Source organism: Chelonia mydas, chromosome 7, assembly GCF_015237465.2.
Source record: "Chelonia mydas isolate rCheMyd1 chromosome 7, rCheMyd1.pri.v2, whole genome shotgun sequence".
NCBI classification, from domain to species: Eukaryota; Metazoa; Chordata; order Testudines; family Cheloniidae; genus Chelonia; species Chelonia mydas.
The window spans coordinates 31,732,297-31,756,968 of record NC_057853.1 but is presented as its reverse complement, the minus strand read 5'-3'; the positions used below and the strand labels follow the sequence as shown (position 1 = coordinate 31,756,968).

The 24,672-nt window shown below is 56.5% G+C and overlaps 1 protein-coding gene and 1 long non-coding RNA gene across 3 annotated transcripts; both read right to left on the bottom strand.

Moving 5' to 3' along the window:
• Positions 1–1,335: 1,335 nt before the first annotated feature.
• Positions 1,336–6,734, bottom strand: LOC119566787. The gene is made up of 2 exons (XR_005226139.2): positions 6,284–6,734; positions 1,336–3,387 (listed from the first exon to the last, which is right to left on the bottom strand). It is a non-coding gene; the product is annotated as an uncharacterized LOC119566787 (long non-coding RNA).
• A 2,778-nt stretch (positions 6,735–9,512) lies between these two features.
• On the bottom strand, positions 9,513–24,009 carry LOC102943961 (atypical kinase COQ8A, mitochondrial). 2 transcript variants are annotated; one of them, XM_037905569.2, is made up of 16 exons: positions 23,807–24,009; positions 21,447–21,553; positions 18,298–18,443; positions 17,374–17,658; positions 16,995–17,061; positions 16,431–16,508; positions 15,041–15,163; positions 14,691–14,776; positions 14,406–14,546; positions 13,796–13,877; positions 13,252–13,345; positions 12,589–12,730; positions 12,169–12,276; positions 11,878–11,943; positions 11,587–11,673; positions 9,513–11,088 (listed from the first exon to the last, which is right to left on the bottom strand). In XM_037905569.2, the coding sequence occupies exons 3-16, from the start codon at positions 18,433–18,435 to the stop codon at positions 10,810–10,812; spliced, it is 1,776 nt and encodes a 591-aa protein (XP_037761497.1). In that variant the 5' UTR covers positions 18,436–18,443; positions 21,447–21,553; positions 23,807–24,009; the 3' UTR covers positions 9,513–10,809. The 2 variants fall into 2 exon arrangements, with proteins under 2 accessions (XP_037761497.1, XP_037761496.1); XM_037905568.2 differs by lacking the exon at positions 21,447–21,553 and having other exon boundaries at positions 23,807–23,995.
• Positions 24,010–24,672: the final 663 nt, after the last annotated feature.

Genomic DNA, 24,672 nt, shown 5'->3' with positions numbered 1-24,672 from the left:
CCCACCCCCATCCCCCGGGCCATGGCCTGTCATAGCCCAGCGCTGAGCTCACTGCAGAGCAGCTGGCAGAAGAGAGCAGCCAACACCCCATGAGCTCATAGCCTCCTCCCCAGGCCTAGCCCAGACAGCCTCCACTGACCATGGGGAGGGGTGCTGGCCAGGAAACCCTGTTATCCCAGGGAGCACCAGCCGGGTTTGGGGGAGCAGCTAAACTCCAGCCTGGGCAGGGGCCACATGTCCCCTTTGTGTCATCTGGGAGGGAGCCTTCCCCACTGCTTATAGCAGGACTCCTGGGTTCTATTCCCAGCTCTGGGAGGGGAGTGGGGTCTAGTGAGTCAGAGCAGGAGAAGGGGCACCTGAGAGTCAGGAGTTCTAACCTCAGTTCTGCTGATAACATCTTGTGAGACCTTGGACAAAAGCAGGTTTAGCGCGCCTCCTGGTGGATACAATTGGTTACTGCAGGGAGGGCTCGGTGTACTGTACTCTATTCACAAGCAGGGGGGAACAGGATTATCATGACTGGAAACCCCCATGCAGCAGCCTGGCCTGTCCCGTACCTGGCCTGACCCAGACCTCCTGGCACACACACACCCCTGCCGCCTGGCCTGACCCAGACTGCATGGCCTGACCCAGGCCTCCTGGCACGCACCCCCTCCCAGCCTGGCCTGACCCAGACCTCCTGACACCTCCCCCCTCCCCTGGCCTGACCCGACCCAGACCTCCTGGCACCCCCCACCCCCACCTGGCCTGACCCAGACCTCCTGGCACACACCCCCTCCCAGCCTGACCCAGACTCCTGGCACCCCCCACCCCAGGCCTAGCCTGACCTGTACCTCCTGGCACCACCACCCACAGCCTGGCATGACCCAGACCTCCTGGCGCACACACCCACCCACCAGCCTTGCTTGACCCAGACCTCCTGGCCCACACCCCACCCCAGGCCCAGCCTGACCTAGACCTTCTGGCACACACCCCTCCCAGGCCTAGGTTCGCCTGTACTTCCTGGCACACACTCCCCCAGCCTGGCCTGATCCATAGCTCCTGGCACACCCCTCAGCCTGGCACCAGCCCTCAGGATGGAGGGGTTCCAGGCTGAGGAGGGTAGTCGTGGTCCTGGGATGTGGGTTGATGCTAGTGTTCCCATATGAGCTCCCCCAGGGTCTCAGAGCCTGCCTCCCCTTGCCCATCCCCCAGAGTGTGCAGCTTATGAGGTAGGGGTCTGGTATCAAGGACTCCTGCTATATCATTAACCCTGTGGTGCCCGGAAGACGCTGGTGAAAAGCTCCCTCCAACCCCCCGCACAGATTGTAGAGCCAATAAGGAGCCTCACACTTCTTTGCTGGGAATCCAGTTTATTTCCCCTCCTCAGGTCTTCCCTGTCCACCCAGTCATCGCCTGTCCCTCCCACCCCAGCCCCAGGTAACCCCTCGCTCCCTGGCACACCCACCGGTTGCCACGCCGAGGTCATGGAGGTGAACATACCTGTGCCCTACAGAACTGACAGCCAGGGCGCGGCAGGACTGGCTGTCAATTCATAGGTCATAGGCCTGTGCACTGGGTCTTGGGGGGCTGCTCCTTATCTGCCCTGCCCCCATCCGCTCTTAAAGCCCCTGTGTCCCAGAGCTGCCTTCCAGCCCTGCTGCAGGTGGGAAACCGGCTCCCTAGCTCCCCTGCTGTCTTTGCTCACCCACTGCCCCAGTGGCTACCAACACACAAGGGAGAGCTGGCCAGACCCTGCTCTGAATCTCCAGCAGCTTGACTCCCAGCGTGGGACTGGCTATTGTCATCCTGTGTTAGGTGTATTACTGAGATTGGGCCTCATTAAAGCTTGTGCATTATTAGCAGTATTACAGTACCATGTGGAAGGGGAACAAATTATGTCACGCTCACTATTAGTGATACTATGGTAGCTCCTAGAGGCCCCAACTGCAACGGGGGCCCCATTAGTAGTAGTATAAAAGTTGTATGTAGAAGCCATTGTGAGGTGCACATTATTAGCAGTATTACAGTAACAGCAGGAGGTCCTAACGCAGACCAGGGTCTCCTTCTAGAGTGCACATTGTTAGTGCCAGAATGGTAGCATCTAGAGGCCCAGATTGAGATTGGGCTCTATTATGTGTGCATTATTAATAGTATTATGGTAGCACCTGGAGGCTGCAACTGAGCTCAGGGTTCCTGTGGCAGAGCGGGACTCACCCCTGCAGCGCCTCCTGCTGGTCATCCAGGGAATTAGCATTTCCAGCCTCCAGAGCACCCTCTGCAGGCCAGTGTTCCGCTTGCCGCTGGGCCCCCCCAAGTCCCTCCCAGACCCCGGTACCCCTTTCACATCAGGATGCTGCCCCCTGGCAGTACCCCCACAAATCTGGGTCTCCCCCCCATAGGAACATGGGGAACCTCCACACTCTATCCGCACCTCGCCTCAGTCTTTGGCTACTGCCAGTCACCATCTAGCCCCCGGGGCAGACTGCAGTACAATTGCCACTCATCATCAGCAAGGAGGGTCTGGACCTACTGCTTCTGCCTACCCTTGGGCTACCCTCTGCAACCCCAGTACCCTTTTCCTAGGTCTTCAGCCTGGGGGTTTCTCAGGCCGGAGCTCCCCAGCTCCTCTAGCCTTTCCCCAGCCCTGCTCCACTTTAGGTACCTTGCTCAGCTCCTAGCAATCAGGCCCCTCCCTCTCAACACCTAGAGAGAGGCTAGGTCCTCCTGGCCCACTGCCCTCTTATAAAGGCCAGCTGGACCCTGATTGGGGTGTGGCCACAGCTGTGGCTGTTTCCCCAATTAGCCAAGGCTTGCTGCTTTCCCTAGCAGCAGCCCTCTCCCAGCCTCAGCCCTCTCCCAGGGCTGATTTAAAACCCTTCAGGGCAGGAGTCAGTGACCGCCCAGCTACAGTCCCCATTATGGTGTGTATGTTATTCTGAGTATTACAGTAATACCTAGAGGCCATAGCCGATATACACCCTCTGGGGTTGGGGCTCAACCCAGCATCTCCTACCCCCCCCCACAAATACTCTCTAGCTGATGTTCCCCCCCTCCTGCCCCCTGCTCCATGAGACGCTCCTGACAGCCTATCAAAAATAACAGCAGCCCCACTGGAAACAGGATGAAACCTTCCACATGGAGTTGCTGTTACATCCATTAGGCATCACTTTCTAGCAGGGGGCAGTCTCCCACTAGGCAGGAGGCGGTGTCTGTCGTCACTTCCAGCCCCAGGGGATCATGTGCAATGGGGGCTTCCTGCATGCCGGGATCCGAGTTCAAGGGGAAGTGTTTCTTTAGGTGATGCTTGGACAGTCCATCGCTGGCACGAGGTGAGAGCTGTGTGCCGGACTCAGGTTGGGATGGAGGTAGTCACCTGCTGGGGATAGGGGATCCTGAATTGGGCACCTGAAGGAATAAGGAACCCAGTACCAATTATTAGCATTATTTATTGATTTATCTTCATGTTTATCATGGAAGTGCCTTGGGACCAGCCAGGAATTGCCCCTAATGTGTGAGGTGCCAAACACAGGAGCAGATACGGCTTTGTCTTTTCTCCTTTCTTGGGTTGTTTCTCCCTCATTCTGATATTAGCCTAATAATAAATCATACTAATATTTCTAGAGCATCCCAAAGCATACCAGAGAGTGCTCCTCAGCACTGAGATGCAGCCATCTCTGGGCTAAATTACTAGGAGTAATTTAAATCAAGACATTGTGACTTGCTAGTGAGATACACAGCCACAACCCTTGATCATGTCTGCACTACATATGTACCTACACAGTACTCCAGAATCCTGTCCCAGCAAGCACTGGACTCAGTACAAACCCAGGGACTGGTTCACAGTAGGGCAGTCTTTTCTTTGGTGGTTTCAAACTTCTGGTCAGAAATATGAAAGTTGTAACACCAGCTAAATGGAAATTGTTTATTCAGGGAGCCCTTGTACGGTGCTGAGATATAGCCGCTTCTGCAGTGGGATGCAAAGGCTGATTATACTGGGATCCCTCACCCGGCGCTGAGATGCAGCCATCGCTGGAGTGGAGTGCAGGGGCTGTTTAACAATGCTACACAAACGTTTAGGACAGGAAGAGAAGCAGATTTGCTGAAAAATGAATAAAGGATGCAGACTGGAGCTACCCAAATGACAATCAGTACTGACTGTGAGGGGAGAGCGCCCCCTAATGGCCCTCCAACCCATTCACTGCAGTACAGCCACCCCTAGCATGGCATTGGGACATTGAGGGCAGCACTGGCTGCAAGGGGAGAACGCCCCCTCAGAGCCTCCCCCCCCCGCCCACATTCACTGCCGCAAAGCGCCCTCTAGTGCTGAACTCGGGCATTGGCAGGGAGAGGAGAGATCCCCCTACTGAGCCACCCGGAAACTGGCACAGAGTCACAAGTTCACCATCCATGGGATCGTTAGCCCAGCTCCCCGGCAATAAGGAAGCTGCGGCGATAAGGCATGAGGGGCAATAAAGCAATGAAGCCTGCTTGCTTTACGAGCTGCACTGCATGCAGCCCCCGGGCTGGGAGCTGAACTTCACCCCTTGGCATCCAGGGTGCCAAGTGCGGTTAAAGAAGGCTCCTTGATAAGGAGCCATAATAAAAGGACTCTGATCCGGTGGGACCCAAGGTCTCTGACAGATTGTGGCCTGGATGCCTAAAGGTCCAGAGTTTCAAGGAAATGTACGGGGGGGGGGGGGGCTCTAAAAAAGTATTAAGGATTTCATTCCTTGGACCAGACCCCAAATGACCTCATTGGATCTCAGTAGGGATCAAGATAGTAAAAGCTCCTGGTGCTGCAGGCAGCCGGGGGGGGGGGGCGCTTTCCATCACAGTCAGTGCCCCAGTGTGGCACTAGGGGGTGCTGTGCTGTAGGGAGAGGTGTGGGGGGCTTCCATGCTCCTTCCATGAGGAGCTCCCAGTGGGTGAGTGGTTTAGCCCTATTCCCCCATGAACCAATAACTCCCAGGCCAGAAGTGTGGAAAGGAGCAAAGAAATAAACCAGACCTTTCTCCTTCATAAACTATGCCTGGATCCCGCACCCTGGGGCGATGGTCGGGACAGGACCCAGCACCAGGGAGGGGACACAGAGGCAAATAGGAACATGGGCCAGGCTGGGTAGGGAAATAGAGGAAGAAACACAGAGATTCTGGAAAGGCAAATTAATTCACATGGGGGCAGCAGAACCCAGGAATTTTGACATTCAGCAGCCCCCCACTAGATTCCCCTCCAAGAGCTGGGGATAGAGCCTAGGAGTCCTGACTCCCAGCCTGCCTGCTCTAACCACTAGACCCCACTCCCCTCCCAGAGCTAGGGCCAGAACCAAGGAGTCTTGATTCCCAACAGCCCCTAGACCCCCCTTCTCTCAAATTCAAGGCAGAACCCAGGAGTCCTGACTCCCAGAATGACAGACTGAAAAGCCATATCTACTTCCTGTTCAGACACCTGGGAGAGTCCTGACTCCAGCTTGGGGCTCTGTCCCTCCCTACTGCTGTGCCACTGGGGGTTGCAATGACATCACAAGGCCAAGTGTTCTGAAGCCTGTGGGGCTTGTCGAGATCCCAAGCTACTTTGCACTAGGACTTCCTGATGGACACATCCCAGCTGGGCTGATTCCATCCGACCTTCCTCTATCCCCCATGCCATGTCAATGAGAGACCAGATTCCCCTTCACTGCCCATCCCAAACTGTTATGCAGTTGTGTGTTGCTGTGTGCTGTTAAACAGCAGCCATGTCCCACCCTAGAGGTGGCTGCATCTCAGCACCAGGCAAGGGATCTTTGTATGAGCAGCCCCTGCACCCTACCGCAGAGGCAGCTGCATCTCACGGCTGGGTAAGGGGCCCCCTGTAGTAAACAGCCCCTGCGCCCAACCCCATAGGTGCCTGCATCTCCATGCCAGATAAAGCATTCAGGGACACCTTGCAGGGTGCCATGGAGATGGCCCCTGAGTCCCTCCAAGGGGGTCGGGGAAAAGACATGGGCCTGCCCCGCAGGTACATCAGCCTGTCTGGAGACAAATTTCAGAGTAACAGCCGTGTTAGTCTATATTCGCAAAAAGAAAAGGAGTACTTGTGGCACCTTAGAGACTAAAAACATCTTCTGTATTTTCCACAGTATGCATCCGATGAAGTGAGCTGTAGCTCACGGAAGCTTATGCTCGAATAAATTGGTTAGTCTCTAAGGTGCCACAAGTACTCCTTTTCTTTCTGGAGACAAAGGGGTTAAAAGATCAGTGGCAGGGTTCAGAGAAATGGAGTGGGGTACTAGATAGATTGAAAGAAAACTTGGAAAGGGTCTTACCTTGGCATCTCCCTAGGGTTGGTCGGTCTGTCTGTCTGTCTGTCTGTCTCCCCTTCGCTGTACCCTTGCCAGCCTGGACCCTGCCAGAGCTGGAGGGACTGATGGGCCAGGCGGGGCTGGGCTATCTTTTCACCAGGAGGCCAGGCCCATAAAGCACAAGCAGGTTAATGATTAGCCTGGCTGTAAATATTTGATAAGCACCTCGGGATTCAAAGTACAGCCAGCCACAACCCAGCCCTCCACCCCCACAGCAAGGAGGGGCTGCCCCAACAGCCCACTCTGGAGGAGTCAAAGGCCAAATTTGGCCTGCCCTGGAAGGACCCCATCTAGGGGCTAAATGTCAATAGATTAGCTCAGTCCATTGCCTCCTGGTTCTAACCCCCCAGCCCCCACTCCCCTCTCAGAGCTGGGTCGAGAACCCAGGGGTTCTGACTCCCAGCCCCCTGTCACAGCTGTGGCAAGAACCCAGGGGTCCTGACTCCCAGCCCCCCCTCACTTTCACCCACTAGACCCCCCTTCCCTCCCAGAGCTGGGGATAGAGCCCAGGAGTCCTGGCTCCCAGCAACCCCAGCTCTAACCCACCAGCCCCCACTCCCATCCTGCCCCACCCTCCTGCATTGGCTTTGACCCCTGCAAGAACTCCAGGATTAATCGTTATATCCCCATTCCCATCAATCCTCTTCTCACAGTCCCTTCCCCTTATCTGGGGGTGGGGTCAGAGATCCGGGCAAAGGAAGCAAGCTCTGCCCCCTCCCATGTTTAGAGGGGCAATTAAGCTCAGAGATAGTGCTTCACAATGGTTAAAGATAAACACTACTGTGCTGAGGGGGGAAGGGACACACCCCAGAAGGAACTAGGACTCCTGGGTTCTATCCCCAGCACTGGGAGAGGAGTGGGGTCTGCTGGGTTAAAGCAGGCAGGCTGAGTGTCAGGACTCCTGGGTTCTATCCCCAGTGCTGGGAGGGGCGTGGGGCCTGCTGAGTAAAGGGGACTCCTGAGTTCTAGCCTCAGCTCTGGGAGGGGAGTGGGGTCTAGTGGTTAGGACAGGTGGATGGGGGCTGGGAGTCATTCTGAGAATAACATCTGGACCGAAATCCCACCACCCTGAATCATGATTGAAGAGCCCCTCCCCAAGCCCAGGATGTGTGCAAACCTCCCCCCCACAGAGGGGCTCACACACCCCTGTTGTACACCAGCCTGCAGTGGGCACTAAGCAGGTAGTGACTTTTGGCTCCCCTGCCCTGGCACCTGCAGCTCTGACCCTGCACAGTGGAGGTTGCCCCCCTCCCCCCCATGTCTCTGGGATGTGCCCCAGTTACTGGGGAGGCCCAGGCTGGGGATCCTTCCCACACCTTATCTCCAGAAAGCAGCCAGGCAGTTCACTGGCCTGCAGGGCGGGTCCCAGGGGTGCAGGGGAGAGAACTTTCAGTTTTGGTGGCGTGTCAGGGCCAAGGGCAGCGCGGAGGGTGTGTGCGTGTGTGTGTACGTGTGAGCTCCCCACTTCCTGGTGATACACTGGGGCAGGGCGGGGAAAGTGCGTGATGAGCCCATCCCAAAGGGAATTGGTTTCCAGGAATCCTGGCCTATGCCACAAACCTCAGCCCTGCACTGAGAGTCAGGGCGTGTTGGAAAGAACCTTGTCCCAGTCAGAGTGAGAGAGAGAGAGAGAGGTGGGTGTGGGAGGGGGGCGGGGAATGGCTGGCTGGGGGTATGTGTCTGGCCAGCTGGTTTGGATACAGACCAATAGGTAGATGAGTGGGGGGATGGATGGAGAGGGGAAGTGGACAGCAATGGATGTGTGGATGAATAGATGCCCTGGCTTTCCATGAGTCCTCCTTTCCAAATGGTCAGTCACGTCTATCGCTCAGCACTTTGCTCTTAAATGCAGGTCACTGGAGTGGGCGCGGCTCCGCCTAAGAGAGGGGTGTCTCTGCTAGACAAAGGGTTTCTTCCCAATGCCTCCCACAGGACTTCCTAGAAGAGGAGATCCTCGCAGCCAGAGCCCTGGGGTTCAGAGCCCTCGGCTGTACTGGGAGCTATACAGTCCTTTAACCCTCCAGGGCCCTGCCTCAAAGTGAAATTCAGCTCCTGGCCACCTCTTATCATCAATGATCTTGTATGTCATGTGTCTGGGGCAAATGCTAATTCAGGGACACTCCATGCTGCCTCCCTAAATGCCCCCGGCCATTCCCGTGAGATACAGGATTCTTCTAAGATTTTGGGCAGCATTGTTAAACAATTCCCCACCCCACCCCAGAGGTGGCTGCATCTCAGCACCAGATGAGAGATCCTGGTATAAACAGCCCCTGCACCCCACCCCAGAGGCGGCTGCATCTCAGCACTGGGTGAATCAGCCAGAGGGATGAGGGTGCCACTTAGTGGTCAAATGGTAGAAGTGCAGATTCTTAACCTTCTCCCCCTTGGAGCCCTGTCCTTCATCCTCCCCATGTGGCTGAGGGGAGGGATTGGGAACTTATTCCTTGCACCCCCCGTGCTCCATCCCCTTCTCCTGCCACCAGGAACAAAGGTGCATGAATGGAAGGGGCTGAAACACTCCCCCCAGGCCAACCGGAAGTAGTGCAACATACAGATGTAGCCCTTCAGCTCCATACCCTAGCCCAGCAGCTCTGGCAACACAATTACTACATGACCCTGGGGGAGGGGGCAGAGCCAGAGCCCCACAACCCCAGGTGGGGGTAGAGCTTGGGCTTCAGCTTCGTCCCAGCAACTCTATGCTGTCCTGGCCCTGGTGACCCCATTAAAATGGGTTTGCAGTCGTCTTTGGGGTCCTGACCCATCATTTGGGAATCGCTGTTGCCTAAACCATCTTGCCCTCAGGATAGATCCACTGCCCATCTTTGGGGCACAAGTCTGATTCCTCTCCCCTATGCTTGGAATGGACTACCTTCTGCTATTCATCTTCGGCCAGCAGGGGTCGCTCCACCTACAGCTCAGCCCATGCAGCAATTGGTAGCAGAGCAGAAGAGCCTGCCCAACCTATATCTCCCAGACTTGGCTATTAGAAAAGGCCCTGTAATAGCCAAAGTGCATCCTTGAACTCAAGGCTCTAATGTTCCCTCCCCGTTTGTCAGGGGGAGACATGCCTTTAACTAGTTCACAGAGCCACTCACACTGGCTGTTGGGCAAGAGCTTTTCTTGACACCATTGTAATGTCCCATACATTTCCCCCCTCCCCCCAATGGCTTTGCCACACACACACACACACCAGTTCAGCATTTCATTCTTTTTATTGGGGATATGGTGGTTGCTGCATTTGGATACAATCCTCAGAGTTGCCTCTTTGGGAAGACACCCTGACTGCAATGCACATGTGCTGCATTACCTAGAGTTACACCTAGGGGGAGACACACACTGCAATGTGCCAGCGCTACAATGCCTGGCTCGGCCCCTAGGGGGAGACATACACATACTGCAATGCACATGGGCTGCAGTGCTTGGCTCTCCCCCTAGGGGGAGATATCCATACAGCAATGTGCATGGGCTGCAAAGCCTGTCTCAGCCCTTACTTGGAAATGCACACATCACAAACATACAGCCTGGTGCTGCCCCTCGAGGAAGATATCCATACAGTAAAGTGCATGGGCTACAATGCCTGGCTCAGGCCCTAGGCGAGGACACGCATGTGCACGCTGTAGTGAGCATGGGCTGTAATGCCTGGTGCTGCCCCTAGGGGAAGACAGGCACACACCACAATGTACATGGGCTACACTGGCCGGGGAGATACATGCAGACTGGGAGACAGATGGGGTCGCTCCCCTGCTGTGGGAGGGTCATGACATCAACTCCTTTGCTCCTCCTTTGATGCCAGCATGAAGTGGAGGGTTCCCCACAGAGCCACAGGGCCTGGTTCAGTTTCTGGGTGGGGGATCCCAGCTGGGTGCAGAGATGGAGGGAGGGCAGGCCCATGGCGTTTACAGTGGGGGACAGGCTTGTATAGAATTCATCAGCATGACCATGGTGGGAAAAGGGAGCCCCCCCAGCTTTCCTAAAGTCTATGACAATTACCCAATCACCTCCTCCCCAGCTCCCTCTGCTTGGTGTTCCCTTTCTTAAGGGTTTCCTCAAAAATCTCATCATCCTGTAAGGGCTCCCTCAAAACTCATATAAGACTTCTCAGTAAGGATCCCTTGAAACTCCTCTCATTCCATGAGGGCTCCCTCAAAACTCACCTGAGACCTACCCATAAGGGGCCCTTGAAATTCCCAGTCCCACCCTTCTATGAGGGCCCCTTTGAAATTCTCCAGTCCCTGAGAGCCCCCTTGAAACTGTCAAGAACCTGAGGGCTCCCTTGAAATTCCCATCATTCCATGAAGTCTCCCTCAAAATTCCCTTGAGTCCAGCTCAGAAAGGTCCCTTGAAACTCCGATCATTCAGTGGTGCAAGGGCTCCCAATGTACTCTCCACGATGGCATCCCTAAAACCCCAGAACCACCCTGTGGGTGCCACACACCGAAATGTCTGCTGGGCCCCCCACCCTACCAGGACGCCACCCGCACTCTGCAGTCTCAGCCCTCCCGGCCCCAGTAGCGGGCGTAGGCCTGGCGGAAGATGGGCCGGCAGGGGATGCGGGCACCAAGCCGGGCACAGATGAGGAAGGAGCCGGCCATCTTGCGATGGAGGGAGTAGGTCTCTTCGGGGGGCGGTATCAGGCGGTGTTGCAGCATGATGGGCAGGAGGGCGTGTATCCGGTGCGTCGTGTTCTGGGCCCCGAAGTCGAAGGGGCTGTCGGCAGCAAAGGCCTCGCCCAGGATCATCACGGCGTCTACGTGGGCATCCTTCATTGCCTGGTGGAGAGGAGCATAGGACAGGCCCAGGGCAGCATGCCTGGGGGCAGGAGGGGCATGGGGGGGTAGGCTGGGAACATGGGGGGCCAGGGTGGTGTGAGAGCACCTGAGGGGTACTGAGAGAGCTGAGGGGGTGGGCAGGGACTGAAGGGAAACATAGTGGAGGGGAGCGAAGCAGGCATGGGGGTGGGTTAGAGTACAGGGCAAGGGGCATAGAGGGGACTGAGGAAGTGAGCAGGGCCTGGGTCAGGATGGGGTCAGGTAGCAGCGGGGGACAGAGGATGCAGAGGTATAGGGAGGTGGGCAGGACCCAGGGGCACAGAGGTGACCGAGGGGAGCACACAGGCAGATGGGTGGGTGCAGAGAACTGGTTAGGAGAGCCAGGGAAGTTGGGCAGAGGTTGGAGGCATGGAGATGGCTGGGGGAGCAGGGTTCTGCCCCCAAACATCTGGGCACTTGGGCCCATGCTGTGTCCAGGGAGGGGCCCAAGAGTCTCACCTGAGTCTCATAGCCTGTGAGGAACCGAAGCATGATGGATCCCTGCAGCACCCCAGCCCGGTCGCCCTCAGCCGCAGCCTTAATGATCTGGAATCATTAGCAGAGCAGCCCAGAGGCCATGTGAGATGGGCACAGGGCTCAAAACACTCCTGCCCCACTTCCTACAGTGCCCTCTGCTGGGAGAGGCCAGGGCTGGAATAGCCAGGAACTCCCTGCACTGCCAGAGCTCCTGCCTTCCTCCCTGCAGCACCCCCTGCTGGACAAAGCCGGCAGCAGTAGTAGTAGTCTCACCTCAATGTACTGATCGGTAAAGGCCTTGTCGAAGCTGCGGGTGGCTCCAAAATCCAGCAGCGCCACCTGGTGTCCAACAGAGGGAAGAGCGGGTCAGAATCAGCTGGGAAGCCCAGGTCTGGGATGGGATGTGGGGGCAGGGGAGGGATCAGCCCACCCTCCCCCACAAACCACCCCGGCTGGCTGGCTGGCTCTGACATGGGGGGGGGGGCAATAGGGGGTTCCCCCATTCAGGGAAAGGGGTTGGTGCTGGCTGGCTCTGATATGGAGGGCAACTGGGGGTGTCCATACCTTGCCGCTATGTGGATCATAGAAGAAGTTGGACCAGTTGGGGTCAGTCTGCATGTAGCGATAGTGGAAGAGCTCCCGCACGCACAGATCAAGGATACTGGAGCAGATCTGTGGGGGTGAGAGAGCCCAGCCTGAACACAATGGCCCCCAGTCCTGCCATGCCCCCTCCCATGACAGGTTCCCTCCCCCACTAGGATCAGGCTGGGAACCGCCCCGCTCCGGTAGCAGCAGCACTGGCTCCACATCCCAGAGTTAAGGTGAGAAGGGTCGGGCATGGAGTGGGGTCTGCGGGTGCAGGATCCTGAGGCAGACATGAGCAGAGGGCATCCAATGGGAGATCCCAAGGGGGCATGAGAGAGACTAGGAATGCATCCCAGCGCATGGGATCCCGTGTGCGTGCGAGTGTCTTCCCCCCCTCACCCTGTTGCGTGTCTCCTGGTCCAGCCCCTGGGCCTGGTCGAGGGGAAAGCCAGGCACCAACTCTGTGGTCAGCACCCGCTGGGTGCTCAGCTCGCTAATCACCGACGGCACATAGAACACCGGGTCCTCCTGCAACAGCTGCCTGTGGAGGGAATGTAACAAGAGAGGCTGTGTCGGTGTAGGCTCTGTACCAGTCTAACCCCGTCCCCCCAACACACACACACACACACACACACACAGTGGGGGACTGTGCCTGAGTGCTCGCCTGCACCATCCCCATGGTGACTGTGCCAGAGCGGCCAACTGTACCATTCCTCTACCAGGCAGTTGGACCAATGTGTACCATCTCCCAGGCAACTGTGCCAGAGTGCCCAACTGTACCATACCTACCAGGTGACTGTGCCAGAGCGGCCACCTGTACCATTCCTCTACCAGGCAGTTGGACCAATGTGTACCATCTCCCAGGCAACTGTGCCAGAGTGCCCGACTGTACCATACCTACCAGGTGACTGTGCCAGAGTGGCCAACTGTACCATTCCTCCAGGTGATTGTGCCAGTGTGGCTGACAACACCAGCCCCAAGGCAAGTGTTCCAGAATGGCTGACTGTACCATCTTCTGGGCGACTGTGCCAGTGTGGATCTGACACTGACATGGGCACTTACTGAAATCTCGTGGCACAGGCAGCCTCCCGCTTGTAGTCGCACTCCAAGGCCAGCTCACGGCTCATCACCTCGATGGCATGTTCAGGGAAAAGCCCTGCGGGGAAGTGGGCAAGGAAGGGATGTCAGTGCCAGCGCCCAGCTCAGCCCACTACCTGGGAGCCTAGAGTGAGTCACACCCTCTGTCACTATCCCCCTTCCAGAGACAGGGAAACTGAGGCACCCAGCAGGGAGGGGACTTGCCCAAAGCCAAATATGGTCAAGCTTGAAACCCAGGAGTCCTGACTCCCAGCCCCTGTTGCTCTAACCCACTAGATCCCACTCCCCAGAGCTGGGGATGGAACCCAGGAGTCCTGGCTCCCAGGCCCCTCCCCACACACACCACGCTCGCAGAATGTCATTAGAAGAGTTGGGATTTGGCCAGGAGACCAGGAGCCCGATTCTTGGGGGAAGGCCTAGGAGGGCTTGGGCACTCTTGGGACCAGGAGGGAGCAAGGCGTGATAGCACCGGGGGGGAATGTGGGCCCTTGGGCCTGGGACCTGGTACCTTCAGGCAGCGCGTTGCTCAGACTCAGGAGGGAGATGAGGTTCCGGACGTCACTGTTGATGCTCTGGGCGATGCCTGGGTACTGGGGGAAAGGGAAATGGCGTCAGACCCAGCAGCCATGGGGCCTGCCCATGGCACAGATGTCATGAACCAAAGGGGGCACGGGTGGGGGGGGGGGCATCGAGGTGCTCAAAGGAGCCAGAGCAGGAGGTTAAATGCAACCACTGGCGGGCAGGTACAGGAAGCTCCTTCAGTCCAATCACACAGATGCCAAGACCTTTCCCATCAGCCTCTTGGGCAAACAGGCACCAGCCACAGAGGGCCAGACTGGGACATGGTGGCCAGTTGGATGGGGTGAAATCACCGCCACCCAGTGCCCCGGGAAACCAGCTTCTAACATGGCTACCAGTGCCCCGGGGGACCGGCCTCCAACATGGCCACCTTCGCCCAGTGCTCCGGGGGAAGAGGCCTCTAACATGGCTGCCACCAGTGCCCCAGGAAGACCAGCCTCCACATGGCCGTTGCTCTGCTTGCTGGGAGTTCGGGTTTGCTTGCCAAGATGGAGGCTGCCTGCAGGGGGGATCTGGGCTCGCCTCCATCCTGCTGATACCTGGATCTTCATGGCCACATTGCGCCCATCCAGCAGCTGCGCCAGATGCACCTGCCCAATGGAAGCAGCAGCGAAGGGGCGCTCCTCAAACCAGGCCAGCCGCCTGCGCCAGTCTGGGCCCAGCTCGCTGTTCAGCACCCCCTGCATGGAGAAGGGAGAACAGCAGGGTCAGTGCCAACCATCCCCACCCCTTGCACCCCCACACCTCAGGTTTGGCCCCCCCACCTTCCCATGACCCCCCAGTCCTCCCCCCTTCCGAGTCTGTCCCTCCCACACCCCACTCACCATCATTTGCTTAGTGGGCATGAAGTCAGCGCTGTGCCTGACCCTCTCAAAGATCTTCTGGAGCGCAGGGTTAATAAGGGCGTCGTCTGGGGGGTACAAAGCAGAGGAGAGCATCAGAGGCTGTGTTGGGGGGGATATGACATTGGGGATGCCAGGCTGCAGGGAAGGAGCAGTGGGGCAGAGCGAAGTGGGGTCTGGCTAAGGAACTGTCCCCGCAGCAAGCCCCACACCTGGGGGAGGCAGTGGAGTTCAGTGCTAGGGAGCCCTTGCAAATAGACTGTAGGGAACAATCCCGCCCTGGATTTGGGGGTGTTGGCAGCCCCCACCCCCCAATCCTCCCGTCTCCTCACCTTGGATGCTCAGCATCTGGCCAAGTTTCAGGGCCGCGCCCCGCACCTTGCACAGGGTCCGGACGATCCGCTCTGCATTGGCTTCAGACAGGAGGGCACCTGAGCTCGAGCGTGATGGCTCACCTGGGGGTGGGGGGAGAACAAAGGAGTGGTCAGGTCAGAGCTAACCCCCCCGATATCCTCTGGGGAGACCCCCCTCAACAGCACAGATCCCTGCCTGTCAACCACAGTATCACAGATCTGGCAGCCAAGGACCCCCTTCTGGGGGAGAAAAGGGGGTGTTGCTCACTGGAGCTGGGTGACCCTTTTCACCCCACCCGTTACTTCACTGACAAACAGCAATTCCATGACCCCCAAACCTCTCCCAAAGGCTTGTGGATTTTGCCACTTTTTTCATTTAGACATTTTTCAATCTTGCAGCACAATTTGGGAGAAATCGCAGGGGCCGGCTGGGCCAGCTCTGAAACAAAATGTTGCAATTTTGCACCATGAAACAACTTTTTGATCTAACACGTCCTTCCATTAACAGTGACAAATCGTTTCCAGAGGCTCTGAAGCCCAAACAAAATGATTTGTTCACCCCCCCACCCCGCCACCACGAATCCTTTCCAACCTGCCAATGACCCACCCAGCGCTAGTACTCCCACTGCCCCCCACATCACCGGAAAAGCCCTGCTGGCAAGGGGCCCCGCCCTGCCTGGCTGCCACGTCCAAATCCCCTGCCATCTGATCCCAGCCTTGGCACTAGAATCACACCGGCCATTGGCCCAGCTGGCACCCTGCCCTCCAGCCCAAGCCACAGGTTCAAGCCTTTGGGTTGTGACATGCTTTTCTTCCCCCAATCCCCACAGGAGACAATGAGGTCACAGGAAAGATGCACCCCACTCCCATTGCGCACACACAGGGCAGGGGTCTCCAGGCAGCCTCAGTGCACCATGGAAATGGGTGTCCAATAGTGCAAGATTTTAAGTGTGCATGTGAGCCAGGGAGTGTGAGATTCTACGTATGCAGGTGCCCAAGCGTGATTACTTGTGCATTGAGCCCCTGCCCCCAGGGCAGCTTCCAATACTGCTACTGTTGGGGGTGCGTTAGTGTAAAAGGGCCCCAGGTGTATTCACAAGAGCATGTGTGTCCACATGTACATGTGAATGAGAGGATTCATGTGCAGGAGGATTCCAATTGTGTCTGCACCTGACCACAGGAGTGTCTGAGGGTGCAAGAGGGATTTCAGTTATGTCTGTACCTGACTGGGACCATGTCTGAATGTGAGAGAAGGATTCTGATTGTGTCCATACCTGACCACCAGTGTGTCTGAGAGTGCGAGGGAGATTCTGATTGTGCCTATCCAAGTGTGTGAGTGAGTGGGCTGCCACCAGTGTCCTTCACTCACCTTTCACAACCGTTTCTGTCCGGAAGGATTTCTTGGCAGCTTCCACCAGGACCCCGATCCCGACGCTCACAGCTAAGCCTAGGGGACAGAGTGGAGGAATAACTGACCAGGCCAATCAGCCCTACTTCACTGCTCTGCAAGCCGCCCCCACACTGACCTCCAGAGCCACCCACCTGACAAAGCATCCAACAAGTCACCCCTTAAGCCCCATGGAGATGCTGACACGGCTCCTGGGAACACTTTTCTTCCTGACCTACTGTCTCCTGCTGCCCTGGAGGCTAGACCGCCAGCCTCTGTGTGTGTCCGTCCAGACCAGATGCAGCAGGGCTAGTGCTATACACAACACAGTGCCCCCTGCTGACCTGCCTCTCCTGACCCCACAGGGACCCATCCCCCGCCAACTCAGCTGCCATGACCTATTCAATGCTGGGCCCCTCTGACAATGAAGATTGAAACTGGGACCCCCTAGAGGGGAAATGCCCCGTGTCCCGTCCCCTGGGTCAGCTGGGGCCCTTGTGCAGGGAAGACCTTCCCTTATCAGGGCATGTGCTGGATGCTTCTTACCCCCAAAGTTGGCCAGCCTGCCGAGCCGAGTCGCGGGGACCTTCCGCTCACAGGATTTGTCACTGAGCTGCAAAACAGAGTGGGGGTGACTCTCCCAGACAGCGCCTGTCTCACCCCATGGCAGTATGGGAGCAGAAAGCCCTGTGTACTCCTACACACTGCCGGGTCACAGACAGAAATAAAACCCAGGAGTCCTGTCTCCCAGCCCCCCTGCTCTATCTCACTAGACCCCACTCTCCTCCCGCAGCTGAGGATAGAACCCAAGAGTCCTGACTCCCTGTTCTAACCACGACACTCCTCATCTCCCTGAATTGAGAATAGAGCCCAGGCACCCTGATTCCCAGACCCCTGCCCTAACCACTAGACCCCACCCCCTTACCATATGTCTGTAGGGCCGGATGGGTGGCACCTTGGCATCTCTGGCCTTTTGCATGTCTTCAGCTGTCAGCCTGCCCACTGCAGGAGAGTTCTGATGGTACAAGCGCCAGGGGCCCATGGAGCGGACCAGGAAGAGGGACAGGACATGGTCCAGCTGTGATGTCCACAGCAGAGAGCCAGTGCCTTGCCCCAGCACAGGAGACCAGCACCCTGAGTGAGCAGGTCTGGGACTGGCAAAGGATTTTGGGATAACACCAGGCATAATGGTCCAGTCAAAGCTGCAAGTCTGGAAAAGGGGAGAAACATCACTCCTCTATGGGTGGGGGCTGGGATACTGTCTGGTACCTCATGTCCCAGTCTCCTCCCCCCACAAGCCAGCCTGTCCTCCCACCCTAAACCAGATCGACAGTGTCCCCTAGAGAGGAAAGGCCCCAGGCCCCATTCCTAGCCCCCTTGGGTCATCGAGTCCTCCCATCCTGGGGCCAGACTGGAGCTGGCACCCCCTAGAGGGGAAAGGCTCTGTTTCCCATTCGCAATACCCACACTCCCGTCAGAGAATCAGACATGATAACAGACTTTAAATATGTAAAGGGCTGTTATAAAGAGCACGGGCATCAATTGTTCTCTGTGCCCACAGGAGGCAGGACACGAAGTCATGGGCTTAATCTGCAGCAAGGGAGATGTAGGTTAGATATTAGGAAAAACTTTCTAAGGGTAGTTAAGCTCTGGAACAGGCTACCGGGGGAGGCTGTGGAATCCTCGTCATGGGAGAGTTTTGAGAACGGGTTGGACAAACACCTGTCAGGGATGCTCTGGGTTTACCTGGCCCTGCCTCAGCACAGGGGGCTGGACTTAATGACCCTTCAAAACTCCTTCCAGCCCTACATTGCTATGATTCTAATCTTCTGGCCAGACCCATTTGTACCTTGGCTCCTCTCCTGATGCGGTCCAGGTTCCTCTGGCGGCCCCCTGATGCTGACACAAAGCGAAGAGGGGATACTGGGAACTCCCCCAGGGTCCGGCCAGCCAGGGGGAGCCCCTTCTTCATCACGATCTCAGCCATGGAGGGCTCTGCAGAGAGGGAACCACTAAGAGCTCAAGGCAGGGAGCTTGCAGCACAGAGACACATAAAGCCCTGCCCGGGGACATGTCCTGAACCCACCAATGAGACATAGACACCCAGCATGTGAAGGAATGACCTGGAGTGATCCCAGAGTGTACAGGAGGGTGGGCTAGTGGTTAGAACAGGGGGCTGGGAGTCAGGATTCCCGGGTTCTGTTAATAAATATCACAAACTATAATATTAAATTATCCAGGATTATTTACAAATCCTCACTGGGTCACCAGCCTAATAAACTTTGCTCCAGAGCCAGCAAAAAAAATCAAGGAGTCCTGACTCCCATTCCCTGCCCAGAACTGGGGATTGAACCCAGGAGTCCTGACTCCCAGCTCCCCCACTCTAATCACTACATGCCCTCTGAAGTAGTGTGGGTGCAGGAGAGCCCCCTAACCAACGGATTTTGTGTAGCCCTTAAAAGGCTGGACAGTGAGGCTGGCATCCTGCCTCCAGCACCTTCTAAACTCAGATACCCCATTCCGCTCCACACTGCCCTATAGCCCTCCTCCCCCGGACAGCTCTGGGGCTGACCCCCTGGGGGCCTGCAGAAGAGGCAGCATGGACAGCTGCCAGCTGCTCTTAGCCGTTGTGCCCCAGGCTACAGACACTGCTAATCCGTGAGCATGAGGCTACGTGCAGAGCGGCCAGTGTAGCCCATCTGGGTGCCCCTGGCTGGCTGGCCACTGCCCTGGAAGCAAGCCTTGTTAACCCTTAGCTCACTGACTCCCCTAGTTGACCAACCCCTCCGTGTGAAGCATTCACGCTGCCCTCCCAGAGCCAGGGACAAAACTCAGGAATCCTGACACCCAGCTCTGATCACAAGAGACCACTCTCCTCCTATAGCTCAGGAGAGAACCATGAGTCCTACTCCCAGACCCTCCCCCTGCTCTAACCACTAGACAACACCCCCTTCCAGGGCCAGAACCCAAGACTCCGGGCTTCCAGCTCCCCCTATTCTAAGCTACTAGATCCTCTGCCACAGCTGGGGATAAAACCCAGGAGTCCTGACTCCCAGTTTCCCTGTGTTCTAACCACTAGACCCCATTTCCCTCCCAGATTTGCACTAGAACCCAGAATCCTAGTGCCCAGCTCTAACCACTAGTCCCCACTCCCCTTCCAGAGAATGGGAACAGAACCCAGAAGTTCTGCCTCCCAGGCCCCACTATCTTTCTTCTAGAGCCAGGAGTAGAACCCAGGAGTCCTGACTCCCAGTCTCCCATGTCCTCACCATCTCTCTTCAACAGAGGCTAAGGACTAACAGGCCAGAGACCGAGTTCCCTTCTACCACCAGAGGGGTTACACCAGAGACCCACTGCTATGGGTAGCTTGGTGGCTTTGTAGGGAGGGGTGGCTCTCTCTACTGCGGCCCCCCGACTCGGAGCACCCCCGGACAGAGCATGTTCCCAGAGGCTGCTGAGTCAGCACCTTTCCTCCGCACTGGGAGACGCAGCTGTGGTCAGACAAAAGGCGGTGCCACTCCTCTGAGTCACCTAGTCCCATCTGGCAGGAGCACGTTTGAAACGTGCTGGGGGCCAGAGAATTTGAGATGCACATGCACACCCCACCTCACCCTGTGACCCTCCACTTATTTGTTCCCTCAGCTCGGGGACACCCACAGAGCACGAGGCATGGAGCAGAGAGGAGGAACTGGCAATGGATGAACCCAGGAGTCCGGATTCCTAGCTTCCCCCACTGCTCTAATCATTAGAACTGACTCTCCTCCCAGAGTCAGGAATACAATCCAGATGCAAAGTACAGGGCACCCAGAGTTCCAGTTCCCCACTGCCCCCACATCCAGTTTTGGAAAAGTCACACAAGCCTGTTATTGAATTTTTCTCCAGGACATATAGGCAGGAGGCAGGTAACTACTGATCAGTCAGGACTCCTGCGTTCTATTCCTAGCTCTGGGAAGGGTGTGGGGTCTCATGGATCGAGAAGGAGTGGCTGGGAGCCAAGACTCTTGAGTTCATCTATTCCCAGCTCAGTCACTGGCCTGCTGTGTAACTTTGGGCAAGTCATTTACCTCCCCGTACCTCAGTTTCCCCATCTGCAAAACACAACTAATGATACTGACCTCCTTTGTAAAGTGCTTTGAGAACTAAAGATGAAAAGTGCTATATAAGAGCTAGGTATTATTAATTGTGATGTTGCACAGGGATTGCTCACTCTGCACTGAAATGCGGCCACCTCTGGGGTGGGGCACAGGGGCTATTTAAACAGGGATCTTTCGCCCAGTGCACAGTCGCAGGCTGGGATCGCATCAGCTATTTATATAGGGATTCCCCCACCCAGTGCTGAAATGCAGCCACCTCTGGGGTGGAACATGGCATGAGTTTAACAATGCACAGCAATACTGTACAAAACAGTTTAGGATTTTGTCCATTCTGATTTTAGAGAGTTTGCTGTAAAGTCAAATTTGGCTCTAAACATTGAGACTTTCCCAGGTTTACAAAACCTGAGACCAACTGAAAGGAGTTGGGAATTTTAAAAATTCCAGTGGGGATCATTTTTATTTCAAACCAAAGCAAAGCAAAATCCGTTTCTGGCCTTGAGCAATTTGCAATCAGACATTGCAGCACTGAGCTGGGACATGAGACCCCGAGGGTGAAATGGACTAGAAATTGATTCTATAATCAGAAGTGGAAATTGACAGATAGCTTTTCAGTGTCTGCGCTGAGAGGAATGAAAGGTGCCACCTTGCCTTAAAATCTATCAATCTATGGAAACCACACAGAGCTCCATGTAAATTTGATTTGCAAAATTCTTTCTATTTAAACAATTTTTGAGGTTATCAAAGGAAATTGGGGTGGGGGGCAGGTTCATACAGTCTATTTCCCACCTCACCCCACCCCAGAAATCTTTAATACACCAACACTGGGGCTCCACGGCTAGATTGGAAGCTCTTTGGGGCAGGGACATCTTTTTGTTTGTATAGTGTCTAGCTCAAGAAAGCTTACCTAGCTCACCACCCAAGAAAGAGATCTTGGAGCCACCGTGGATAGTTGTCTGAAAACTTCTGCTCAATGTGCAGCAGCAGTCAAAAAGACTAACAGTCTACTAGGAACTATTAGAAAAGGGATAGGAAATAAGAAAGAAAATATTATAATGCCTTCTATAAATCCATGGTGCACCCGCACCTTGAATACCATGTCCAGTTCGGTTGCCTCATCTCAGAAAGGATATTGTGGAACTGGAAAAGGTTCAGAGAAGGGCAACAAAGATGATCAAGGGTACGGAATAGCTTCAAACAAGGAGAGATTAAAAAGATTAGGGCTGTTCACCTTAGAAAAGAGATGACTAAGGTCTATAAAATAATGAATGGTGTGGAAAAAGTGACTAGTGAAGTGTTACTGACACTTTCACACAATACTAAAAAGCAGGGGTCACCTGATTAAATTAATAGGCAGCAGGTTTAATGCAAGCAAGAGGAAGTACTTTTTCAGACAACACAACTAATCTGTGGAATTCAGTGCCATGGCATGGCAAAATTATAATGGGGTTCAAAAAAGAACTGGATACATTCATGGTCCATCAATGGATTAGCCAAGATGGTCAGGGATGTAGCCCCACGCTTGGGGAGACCCTAAGCCTCTGACTAACAGAAGCCTGGAGTGGAAGACAGGGATGAATCACACTATAATTGGCCTGTTCTCTACACCCCCACCTCCGAAGCTCTGGTACGGACCACTGCTACAGACAGGATACTGAGCAAGACAGAGCATGGTCTCACCTAGTATATAGCAGCTCTTATGTTCTTACAGTGGGGCTCTGGTCCATGACTGGGGCTCCTAGGGGCTACCACAAATAAACATCTTTGTGAGGCTAGTTACAGTGTTGAGATCTTGCTGTTCTGAGATATTTGTTGATGGCTGGCCTCATTAGTCTGGGCATTTGAACTGGTGGCCTAGATCAGTGGTTTCCAAGCGTGGTCCCCGGGATCCACGGACTATGTCTGAGATTTCCAAAGGGGTCCGCACCTCCATTTGAAATTTGTTAGGGGTCCTCAGGTGAAAAAAGTTTGAGAACCACTAGCTTAGAGGGCAAAGGCCCAGTGAGGGGCTGGATTTGCTGGTGTCCCCTGCAGGGGAAAGGCCCTGCATCCCAATCATTCCCATGTCATTAATATATTGTATCGCTTATTTCCCTTGCAGTTTAGAACAAGCCCAAACCGACCCCTTCCTAGCCAGCAATCAGGGGTCATTGCTGCTGCCCCTCACTCCCTAGCCATGGGGTTAGGAAACTGACCAGGCTATGGACATGGGGTCAGGGCACTTTAGTCTAGGCCCAGGGATGTAGCTTAATTTGGATGCAGCGCAGAATTTGGGCACTGGGCTGGATCCCAGGGCTATAACTGGCTCAGATTCCATCCCCTCTGTCTGTAGCCCTGTCTCCCCCCCCCACCCCCCCATGCCCTGTGCATCACTGCGCGCTCCCCGCTTCCCAGTGCTGCAGCAACGAGCCCCGCTCGCTCCTACTAGCCCAGCCCAGCCCAGGCGTTGCAACAGCCCAAGCCCGGGGCTTGTGTGCAGGAATGCACGTAGGTTCGCATAGGCATCCACCACGTCCCCTGGCACCCAGCGCCAGCCCCACCAGCGGGAGGAGAGGGGGGCGTGGCTCATGCCTTAGGAGAATCCCCTGAAAACCCCGCCCCCATCTCAACCCGGGCACCCCCTGCCAGCCCCCATCCTCTCATCCCAGCCGGGGCAACCCCGGCCCCGCTCTCCCACCCCCACCCGAGCATCCCCCCTCCAGCCTCGCTCCCCCATCCTCCCTCCAGCGCCGATCCTCTCACCCCAGCCGGAGCACACACACCCCGCCAGACCCGCTCCCCGCAACCTAGCCTGGGCACCCCCCTCCAATCCCCCGAGAGCCGTGCTCCCCCCAGCCCCGCTCGAGCATCCCCCCTCCAGCCTCCTGACAGACCTGATCCTCTTATCCCAGCCGGGCACCCCGCTCTAAACTCCGTGAACCCTCCTCCCCACATCCCCGCTCGGGCATCCCCCCTCCAGCCCCGACCTTTTCACCCCAGCCGGAACAGCCCCCCCACCCCCCCGCGCCTGACTCGCTCCCCCCAACCTAGCCTGCGCATCCCCCTACACCTCCACCTCCTGCGAGCCCCGCTCCCCCCATCCCTGCCCAGGCAGCTCCCCACCAGACCCGCTCCCTCCCATCCCTGCCCAGGCATCCCCCCTCCAGCCCCGCTCCCCCCTGCCCCGCCCGGGCATCCCCCCACCAGCCCCCCGCGAGCCCCGCTCCCCATCCCTGCCGGGGCATCCCCGCTCCAGCCCCGCTCCTCCAGCCCCGCCCGTGTCCGCACCCAGAGGTTGCTTCTCTGCGTCCGCGGTCCCCAGAGAGGCAGGGGAGGTCTCAGTCTGTCGGATCCCGGGGAGGGGGGAGCTGGACCCGCTGTCCCGAAGTCTGGCCCGGCTGCTGCTCCCCGAGCGCTTTTGTTCCCAGCCTAGCGAGTGGCCCCGCTGCCTCTGCCGCCCCCATCGCTCCCCAAGCCAGTGCCATGACGTCCCCGTAGATCCTGGCCAATGGGAGCTAATGGGCGTGTCCCTTACCTCGCCCCCTCCGCCCCCCCCTTGCATCCCGGCGACTTGCCCTGTGACACTGGGCTGGCACGGTGCCCACAGAGCGCCCTGAAGCCAGCCACTCGCTGCCCATCATCCACCCTCCGCTGCTCTGCCGAGGCTGCCACTTAGTGGCCAATTATTTTGGGGGGTGGGGGAAAATAACAGGGTCACCCAAAGGCTCATTGCTCACAAGGAGGGGCCGGCAGGCTGGATGGGCAACCTGTGACACAAGGTGGCAACAAGCTCCTTGTAGGGGACTCTCCGGCTCCTGAGCCAGACGGGAGCCTGCAGTGAGCTGTCCAGGGGGACATTAGGTTAAATGTCCCCCAGGGTGCCCAGCTGGCCTCCATGGTGCGGGGTGGGTGGGTCTGGGTGTGGCTGCTGGATCTGCAGGGCGCATGGGGAGTGGAGAAGTTCCTAGTAAGAGGAATAAAAATAATCAAAAATTGAATCGAAACACAAGACGTGCTTCCTTTTTATTATGGGCATTGTGGTAGCGACTAGGAGCCTCACTCACGGCCCCATCATGCTAAGCGCTGTACAGAACAAAAGATGGTCCCTGCCCCTGAGAGTTTCCAGTCTGAGAATAAGACAAGAGACAACAGCC

What these genes read in the sequence shown, in the direction of transcription:
- LOC102943961 (XM_037905569.2), bottom strand. Translation starts at nt 18,435, where the DNA reads ATGGCTGAGATCGTGATGAAGAAGGGGCTCCCCCTGGCTGGCCGGACC. An exon ending in GAGCAACGCGCTGCCTGAAG is followed by an intron (nt 13,346 to 13,795) that starts GTACCAGGTCCC and finishes ACTTCCCCGCAG; the next exon opens with GGCTTTTCCCTGAACATGCC. An exon ending in GCCTGTGCCACGAGATTTCA is followed by an intron (nt 12,731 to 13,251) that starts GTAAGTGCCCAT and finishes TTCCCTCCACAG; the next exon opens with GCAGCTGTTGCAGGAGGACC.